General features: G+C 37.6%; 1 protein-coding gene across 1 annotated transcript; it reads right to left on the bottom strand.

The window, feature by feature from the left end:
* Positions 1–2,202: 2,202 nt before the first annotated feature.
* LOC132295975 (putative pectinesterase/pectinesterase inhibitor 38) lies at positions 2,203–3,243 on the bottom strand. The gene is made up of 2 exons (XM_059794231.1): positions 2,928–3,243; positions 2,203–2,621 (listed from the first exon to the last, which is right to left on the bottom strand). The coding sequence occupies exons 1-2, from the start codon at positions 3,241–3,243 to the stop codon at positions 2,203–2,205; spliced, it is 735 nt and encodes a 244-aa protein (XP_059650214.1).
* Positions 3,244–10,565: the final 7,322 nt, after the last annotated feature.

Genomic DNA, 10,565 nt, shown 5'->3' with positions numbered 1-10,565 from the left:
CCCATTAAATGTCTCTTGAAATTCATTCAATTTTGGACTTATTCAAAACAAAACTTTTAAAAGGAAAGGGCAAATTGGGACACGTATCTTTTGCCTGTCTAACAAAGTAGTATAATAAATTTTGTTGTCTTAAAAAGTGTGAAGTGTAGAATTGGACCATTATGACGGGGCACAGATGATAACATAATAATATGGTAGTCCACACCATATCTTATATTATTATAACTTTTTAAGAAAATATATAACTAATATAAAAATGACAATTAATATGGAAAAGTAGGGCTATAAATGCATGTATGATTGTCAAAATATTATGTACTCATCTTCCCTCGACCCAGGTAGAAAAGAAGAGAAGTTGAAATGGCGAGTCATGAGAGCTGTATCTCTCTCCTGATGGTTTCTCTTTTTCTTTTCAGTCAATCCTTCGTCTCAGCTGACATGTCCTTAATAAGAGCCGTTTGCAAAACCACCCCATATTCCAATGTTTGCTTTTTAGTTTTATCATCAGACCCTCGGAGCATCACCACTAGTAACAAAACCAGCCTAGCGAGGATTGCCATGCAAATCACAGCAGCAAAGTGCCATGACATTTCTTTATACGCCAGCCAACTGCTTCGTAACGCAACTGACCTTGGTTACAAGCAAGGCCTGGAGGACTGTAGAGATAGTTATGACCAAGTTGAGTTTGGCATAACCTAGGACGGTCTACCAAAATTTGATCAGGGGAGATATGGAGACGCGGGGAGAGACACTCAAGATGCAGCTATTGCGTCTGAAACCTGCGACGAACACGGCATAAAAGCCTTGGAGCAGATGAATACTCTCATCAGTGACTTCTCTATTGATGCAAAGACGATTGTAAATAGCTTGTCCAAGTCATGATCATCAAATCATATAATATTATTATTATTATGCCGAATAAATTAATAAACATGCTTTATTGACAAAACTACTGTGTTTGCTTTTACTCCTAAAATTTTGTCAACAATATATTTTCAAGGAAAATGATATAAAATATGTTTTTGCTAGTCTATACAGTAGACTTGATGTGACAAAAACTCTATCTATTAAGGTAATTATAAAAACTGCCATACTCATTTTCGAATCACACCTTCATTATTCATATTTGCTAGTTATGTGTATGGTGTATGTGCAGCATGTGGTTCAATCATTGGCAAGTCAAACTTTAAAACTTGTTTGAAAAAACATGGAAATTCCGAGAAGAAAGACTTTATTATTGACTAAAAATTCTTATTATTTACTGAAATCGCACCAAAAAAATATATAAAAATAAAAAATAAAAATAAAAGAAAAATCAACTATTTGTCGTAGCATTACTCAACTTGCCCTCTTGCATGCTTCAGTTTGGACTTTGAAGTTATCCCTAAATTGTTTGTTAACGGTTCTGTCTGTTTTCTAGCCTATGGGTTGCACGGTCTCTTTTTCATTTTCATTTTTATTTTTATTTTTTTCAATTTTTTCAGATTTCAAACCTACTTGGTTAAGTGAATTTACAAAACAGTTTTCGGAAAACAAAAACTCATAAAACTACTTGGTTGTATGAATTTTTGAAAATAGTTTTGTAATATTGGTTATATTAATCCAGTTAACATAACGCACAAAAATGATTTGAATTCTGCCTTAGGTAAAAACACAGCAAAAACTAGGTGTTATCCCAAATTTTATTAAATCCAAGATTTTCAGTAACAATTTAATTGACAGAGATTGTTGTGGAAGTTTTTCTCAGATATTTTCAATGCTGTGGATGTTTCTGGTTTGAGAGAGATTGTTGCAGAGATGCAAGCTTTAATGGACTTCAAGATCAAAAATTTTTAGAGCAGGATTTTTTAGTTCTGGTTTGTTTTGTTTTTGTTTCTTCTGGTTCACTCTAGTCTAGCTCGGGTTTCCTTTGCTGGTTTGAAAATGACATAGTCCATTACTTGCTTTGTACCGGAGGATGTCCTCCATGTTTGTAATTGTACTATTCTGATTTATATATAAAACAAAAATCCCATTCAGGAAAAAAAAGAAAAGAAATTCAGCAACAAGAAGAAGCTTATATTTGTGATGGAGGATGACGAATTGAAACAAAATTAAATCAACAAGGAACCAAATGTTTAGCACATGACATTAAGGGAATCAAGGCTTAAAATTATTCAAGAAATAGCAAAACAAATAACCTATTTCTCTAACTGAATCAAGCTAAGTGTCAATTGAGTGGGACCCATATCTAATTACAGTATACATTAAAGATTCTGCTTCAGAACGACGATAAGTGCACAGAGTGCATGTCAAAAATTCATTGTTCGCTATACCCCTTGATTCAACTATAACAATAATGGGCAATCCTTCATTCTCTGGATTTCTCCCGTATATGTTGCAATTCTGGAACATGATGCCTGCGTCACCAAAGATGAAGTCTAGGGTTCCAAAGATGTTGCATTTGTAGAAAAATTTCCTGCCGGAAATCATAAACAAAGTGTCCTGGTATCCTTTGAAACTACACCTATAGAATGCATGATTTAAGCCTACACTTCTCACAGCAACTGCCTGTCCGGCATTGACTCCGGCGGAATTCACAAAGCTGATGTCTTTTGCAACAAAATGTTGTGCTTCTATATCTGCATGTACACATTAATAGACACACGTCTTGCTTCTATATCTGCATGTACACAATATACACACGTCATGAGGTGCTTCATAAGCCTTAGGTTTGGGGTTCGAGTCCCCGATAGTTCTTGGTGACTAGTCTCAGCTTGTTGAGGGTCCCTAAGGATTCGTGCATTTCCGGATACCAGAGTTACCCAAAAATAAAATACGAAAAAAAAAAATAGTGTAGTATATGTTCTTATCAGTTTAATATCAGATTCGTGGATCAATGGCGCACGCATTTATAAAGGAAGAGAGATGGGATAGTGATCACATACTGACAGTGGCCGATTCGTCTGTCCCAATACCAGTGGAAGTACTCTTACTGAACTGTATTATGGTGTGGTCAATTCCATCTCCCAAGAACACGACACTGTTCTTATACATACCCACATCTATTGCTTCGTTGTAAATTCCCCGCTTGATGTGAATGATGTATGTGGCCGAAGCTGAATTAGGTATTGCAGAAACGGCTTTTGAGATGCTGCGATAGTCTCCACTCCCATCCTTTGACACCACATATGTGGTTTTATACCCTGAAATGGAAATGGGAATGGCAAGAAACAAAATGAGACAAAGTAAACTACCGGCCATGTTGGTGGTGGAAAGCGGTGGCGACAGTGACGGAGGTGGTGGAAGGCAACAGCAGAGTTGGGAGTGATGGAAGGGAGCGATGGTAGAGAAGGTGGTGGAAGTGAAGTGATGGTTTACTGCTTTAAAACAAATAAGAAAAAAATTTCTGCTTTAAAATAAATATGTAATTTCCATATTACTACTCTGATTTTCTTCCTTATTTGTTTTCTCTTTCTTTTCTTTTTTTCGTTTTTTTTTCCTACCTCGAAACAAGGGTCCAGCTAACCCCAAAAATTAAATGTGGTACAAAGAGAGTATAATACTAAAGATGTTTAAAAGTTATAATGTTAAGGATGGAACACTTAATGTGTGGTACAAAGAGAGTTTAAAAGTAAATTAGCAGTAAAAATTATAACTAAATTAGCTGTAAATATTTGTTATTTCTTAATGAGATTAAGGTACCAAGTGTTACATCCTTATTAGTCCATCATTTTTGTTTGTATTTTCCAAATTAATATAATTGAAAAGTCAAAACAAAATAAATGTTATAGTTTTGTAATTAGTCTTAACTTTTCAAAAAGAATTAGCATCGTGAATGCAATTTAATATTCGTATTTTGAATTATTGTTTAAGTGACGTGGCTACGTCCTAATTAAAAGGACACATATGCATTGAAAAACGAAAAACAAAAATTGTAAAAACTCAAATACGGACCACAAAGTCTAGAGGCTGTTATTCATTTCATTTTGGGTAAATTTGTGGGTTTAATTCTAAAAATTTTGGATTTTTCTTTTCTTATTATTTTTTTTTTTCAGACCCACTGCGGCTCCTCTGTTTTGTCAGGGTACTTTTGTCTTTTCATTTTTTCGATCAAGTCTCTTGCTGGGTTGTCTTTAATTACACTAAATTCATAGTTTTTTTTTTTTTTTTTTTTTTTTTTTTTTTTTTTTTTTTGTTTAGTTAAAGAAATTTGTTGCAAATAGTCAATAATTTAGAGTGTTTTTTTTGACACTTTACCCAAAATTGGGTAATGCACGAGTCACAGTTAAATAGTTTTGACTCATGTGGCCCACTATTTGCTAGTCATAGGATTGAGAATAGGGTGATACAGCTAGCAGAGTGAGCACAAACGAAGATAAAGAGTCAGGATGTAAAACCCTAAAATTTCGTACATTATTTTTTTTTTTTTATTTAGTATTTTAACGTGATAGTTGAGATAATAGAGTTTTTTTTTTAAAATTTAAAACTTTAAATAAGAGTCCTAGGTTATCTCGAATACAGTTATATTTATCCTTTATATTTTACATCGTATCAGTACGAGGATATTATTTTTCAAAAAAAAAAAGAAGAAAGAAATTACCGAGAGAGAAAGAGAGGAAGCGGGTTACTGATTTTTCGTTGGCAATCTGCAGTAGCCGGAAAAAGTGACGGTGACCAAAGGATCGGCTAGAGAGAAAGGTTTAACGATATTTAACAGGCAAGTTAATCTTGCTTTATATACTTGTATATATACGAAACTCTGCCTAATTACGATTAATCAAGAATTAATATAACATGTTTTTATGAATTGGGGTATATCGATCTGATGTAAATTAGGCATAGAATGGCATGAAACTTTATCACATGTTCTAATAGCACTGAATATAAGTTTAAATGGAGGACATTTACTTGATGCGCATGTGTGTGTGTTTCTGTGTATAGATATTGAATAAATGTAATTCACATGTTTTTATACTTGCTATATGCATGGTAAGCTTGATTAATAGACTGATTTGATATTATATGTGTGTATATATATGGAAACTGATTTGGTGTTATTATATATCAATATACTTATACGAATTGTTTGATTTACAGAGAGTTAGAAATCAAAGTTCAGCGTGGAATATTTTAATAAGTGAAATAATTTATTGTTGTAAGTCTTGCATTCAATTTGATGTTTCAAACTTAAGCTTTATTGACTACAGAAAGCTTAAAAGTAGACTTTGGGGTCAATAGAAGGTAGAACCGTTAGATATTGGTTGGAAAAGAAAAAAAACAGATAGAAAAGCAAATGCATTATGGTGGTGAAGACCCACTTTGGGTTCTTCTCTACGAAGCACATTCTTGGCAATGGAAAGTGAGGGAGAGTATGTTGCCGTGAGACATCGGTTTGACTATTGAAAGTTATCACTGGAATCTACTCGCCGAGCCTAGTTCGTTGGGGGCAATACCCGGGTTCAACCGAAATGAATAATATATTTAATTATTTTAAATTTTGAAAAACAAATATAGAAGAGTATTTTTTTTTAGTATTCAAAAAAAAAAAATATTATTGAAATTCCAGAATATTAGTTTTAAGTATAATGGACTTAGTTTTGCTGAAATCCAGATTTTTAAATGACATTTTGGTAGTTTTACGAAATTAAAACCCGAAAAAGTATTATTTTCAGCACTAAGATGGAGAGTACGGAAATATTATTAAGACTTAGCTTCTGAAATTTTGTAGGGAGTCATATCTAATATTAGGCTATGTCCAGAATTTTGTACTCTCACTAGTTGGGTCTATAGGGTTCTGTTTTTAAATTAAAAGCGTGTTTCATATCTAATATTAGGCTATGTCCAGAATTTTGTACTCTCACTAGTTGGGTCTATAGGGTTCTGTTTTTAAATTAAAAGCGTGTTTGGGTGTATTACTTATTGATTTTAAATTATTAATTAATAATGTATTTCATAAATCACCATAAATAATAATGATGAGTTTGGATTAGTCGGAGGGCAGTCAGGGACTGACTCTATGATGACTTTTGAGTATGGTCAGGGACCTACCTATTTGGGAGTGCACTACCCTTTTGTTATGGCCATGGGTTTAATGAGCCCTTATTGTGTGGACGTGATCAGGGATCATCTGGGGAGTAGACGTACAATCCAGCCACACGTGTGTTTTTGGTAGTCAGGGACTATACGATTCACACCATTTTATTGGACGGGAGCCCGGGGCTCATGTGAGATATGCCGATTTATAAAAAAATAAAAGATGGTTATTTATTAAGTTTATAACTAATTGGGTTATACACATTTGAATAATGAACTTATTTGAGTTGCTTATATATACAGGAATATAAGGTAAGGTTAATTTGCTGAACGATGATTATGTTTAGCATTTATTGCTGAGCTTGTGAGCTCACCCCATTATCACATTTCAGGTACACGTTGAGTAGGAACGTGATAGGATTACATGATGGGAACGGATTTTCGCTCGTTGCGCATTGATTTATTTTAGCTCGGTTTTTCCTTTATTCTGATTATTGTAATAAAGTTAATGTTTTATGAAACTTTATTGAGTTGATTCAGTGGTCATAGATGTTTTGTTTTACTAGAGGGAATTGTACCTCTATTTATGGATTTGTATAAAATTTGTCAGACTCTCATGTTTGTTAAGTTGAATGACGGGATTCATGGTAGTTCTATTATGGAGGATGTATGTTGAGAATTGATGGAAGTTATACCTTAGATTTTTTTTATGCAGGACAAGTAGTTCTTGTATTAAAATTTGGGGTGTGACAGTTTGGTATCAGAGCCTAGGTTAAGAATTACCTGGCTAAGAGAAGTGATAGTAAGAATAGAAGCATATACTTATACGAATTATTGCTCTCTTACCATGCTCCAGTTTAAGTATAAATTACTTGTGAGACTTATCATTGACATTCTTTACTGGAAATAGGATGTCAGGAGCTGGAAGAGGCAGAGGACGACCTGCTAGAGGTAGAGGTCAGGGAGGTGCTGGTCGTGGTGGTGTTGACCATGACAATGTTCAGTTGGAGGATGCACCTCATGTGCCAAATCCTATGATTGGATTTATCAGAGATATCCGCAAATTGGGGGCTGTTGAATTTACTAGAGCTACCGATCCACTTGATGCTGAGAAGTGGATTGAAGATATGGAAAAGTATTTTGAGATGATGGACTGCACTGACGTGCAGAAAAGGAAGATTGGTGCATTTCTTTTATCTGGTGAGGCGCGCCAGTGGTGGCAGTCAGAGACCAGGATGGTTGTGGACATTACAAATATGACCTGGGATGATTTTAAAACTCGGTTCAATGACAAATACTTTCCACAATCAGTGAAGGAGAAGAAGGCAGCAGAGTTCACACAGCTGGAACAGAATAATGAGATGTCAGTTAGTGAGTACGAGAGGAAGTTTACAGAGCTATCCCGATTCGCTCCTCACATTGTTGCGAATGAGTTACACAAGGTTAGAAAGTTTGAGCGAGGATTGGTCTCTTATGTGAAGAAGTTTGTGGTGGGTCATCGTTTTGACACTTATGCTAGAGTGGTGGAATGTGCTATGGCAGTAGAGGAGAATAATAACATTGGCTTTCAGAAACAGAAGGAGCGTAGGGCAGAACAGAAAGGTAAGGGGGCTAGCAACACTCAACAGAATCAGAGTAGCTCTCAACAGAATCAGAGGGGTCAGCAGCAGCAGACTCAGAGAAACTGGCAGGGTCAGTCTTGGCAGAGAGGTAGACAAGATTGGCGAGCAGGGAAACGGCAGAGAGTTGGTGAAGGTGAGCAATCCACAGCTTTAGTACCAGCCACACCTCATGATGCACAGCCATATCAGTTCAGCGGGCATTGCTACAATTGTCGTGAGTAAGGACATTTGGCTCGTAATTGTCCCAAGCCTCACAAGAATAACCAGCAGAAAGGTCAGGCACCACAGCAACAATGAGGTGCAAGGGTTTATGCAGTTGTTCCAGATGGGAGACAGGATCGTGCACCATCAGCAGTGGAAGGTACACTTACTATTTATGGCAGTATAGCTAGAGTACTATTTGATTCAGGTTCTTCATTTTCTTTTATTGCACTATCATTTGTGAATACACTGGGATTAGAACCTGGACATATGAGTAATGCCTTATCTATTACAACTCCACTCGGGAGCGCGACGACACTTGATAGAATATGTCGTGCTTGCCCTGTTACAATTGGGGAGTTGGAGTATCCTATTGATTTAATAGTATTACGTATGAGAGAATTTGATGCTATACTGGGTATGGATTGGTTGGCTAGATATCATGCTCAGTTGGACTGCCATGAGAGGATTATTGTATTCTCAGTTCCGGGACAGTTTCCTTCTCGATATAAGTGTGGGGAGTTTGAGGGCACCATGACTATGGGATTTCTGGCCCACATCGAGGTGGTTGAGCAATGCGTGACTATAGAGCAGTTGCCTATAGTGTCAGAGTATGCAGATGTGTTTCGGGATATTCCGGGTTTGCCTCCTAGGAGGGCAGTGGATTTCTGCATCGACCTCACTCCTGGTATTTCACCTATCTCTAGGGCACCCTACAGAATGGCGCCAGTTGAATTGAGTGAGTTGAAGAAGCAGACTCAAGAGTTGCAAGATCAGGGGTTTATTCGACCTAGCACATCACCGTGGGGAGCACCTGTTCTTTTTGTCAAGAAGAAGGATGGGTCACTCCGCTTATGTGTTGACTACCGTGCGCTGAATAAGGTCACTATTAAGAACAAGTACCCATTGCCACGCATCGATGATTTGTTTGATCAACTCAGAGGGGCGCAGTTGTTCTCTAAGATTGACTTGAGGACTGGGTACCATCAGCTGAGGATTAGGGATGAGGATATTCCTAAGACTGCCTTTAGGACTCGTTATGGCCTCTATGAGTTTTTAGTCATGCCTTTTGGGCTGACTAACGCTCCGGCAGCTTTTATGGATTTGATGAACCGAGTGTTTCGACCTTACTTGGATCAGTTTGTTGTGGTATTTGTTGATGACATTCTGATATATTCCAAGACTAAGGAGGAACATGAGAGACACTTGAGCATTACACTTCAGACTTTGCGTGAGCATCAGCTCTATGCTAAGTTTGAGAAGTGTGACTTTTGGCAAGAGCAGATTCAGTTTTTGGGGCACGTGATCTCTAAGGATGGAGTTTCAGTAGATTCTGCCAAGGTGGAGGCTGTGATGAGTTGAAAACGGCCTACTACTGTCACTGAGATTCGTAGCTTCTTAGGACTGGCAGGATACTACAGGCGTTTCATTGAAGGTTTCTCCAAGATTGTTGCACCATTGACCCGTTTGACTCGGAAGGATGTGAAGTTTGTTTGGGATCACCGCTGTGAGCAGGCATTTGAGGAGTTGAAAATGAGATTGACTTCGGCACCAGTTCTTACCATTCCTGTTAGTGGTGAGAGATTTGTGATTTACACAGATGCATCACATCAGGGTCTTGGCTGTGTTTTGATGCAAGATGACAAGGTGGTAGCGTATGCCTCTAGGCAGCTTAAGCCACATGAGCAGAATTACCCTACACATGATCTGGAATTGGCAGCAGTGGTTCTTGCATTGAAGGTGTGGAGGCATTACTTGTATGGCGAGGAATTTGAGTTATTCTCTGATCACAAGAGCCTCAAATACCTCTACACTCAGAAGGAGTTGAATATGAGGCAACGGAGGTGGATGGAGAAGATGAAGGATTTTGATATGACCCTTCAGTATCATCCTGGAAAGGCTAATGTGGTAGCGGATGCCTTGAGTCGAAAACCGAGAGGATTAGTTGCCTTTATGATGATTCAGGAGTGGATGATGTTAGAGGCATTGGCAGAGTTTTTTATAATGCCGAGTTCTCAGAGTACAGGGGCTTTTCTTTGTAGTTTGACTGTACAACCTACTTTGATCAGCCGGATCATTCATTCTCAGACTCAGGATGACATGTTACAGACCAAAGCAGTTGAGGCTGTTAATGATGAAGGTAATGTTGACTGGACGTATGGAGCTGATGGTGGTATGAGATTTCGAGGTAGGCTATGTGTTCCAGACTTAGCAGACCTCAAGAGAGAGATTTTAGAGGAGGCACATCACTCTAGGTACACAGTGCACCCAGGTGGCACTAAGATGTATCATGATCTTAAGAGGCAGTTCTGGTGGGAAGGCATGAAACGTGATGTGGCAGAGTTTGTATCTAGATGTCTCACTTGTCAGCGAGTGAAAGCTGAGCACCAGAGACCAGCAGGACTATTACAGCCTTTGCCTGTGCCTGAGTGGAAATGGGAGCATGTGACGATGGATTTTGTAGTGGGGTTACCGAGGTCGATACATAACCATGATACAGTATGGGTGATAGTGGACCGATTGACTAAATCAGCTCATTTTCTACCCATTCGAGCTACTGATACTGTAAAGGAATTGTGTAAGATCTACATTAGAGACATAGTTAAGCTTCATGGAGTGCCGGTGTCTATTGTCTCAGATCGTGATCCTCGTTTTTCATCTCGATTTTGGAGTAGTTTCCAAGCAGCTTTTGGTACTCCTTTAAGTTTGAGTACTGCTTTTCATCCT

This window comes from Cornus florida, unplaced genomic scaffold (assembly GCF_030987335.1).
Source record: "Cornus florida cultivar Cherokee Brave unplaced genomic scaffold, ASM3098733v1 CherokeeBrave_3.0.0_Hap2_Chr02, whole genome shotgun sequence".
NCBI lineage: Eukaryota > Viridiplantae > Streptophyta > Magnoliopsida > Cornales > Cornaceae > Cornus > Cornus florida.
This window is presented reverse-complemented; position numbering and strand designations above follow the sequence as displayed.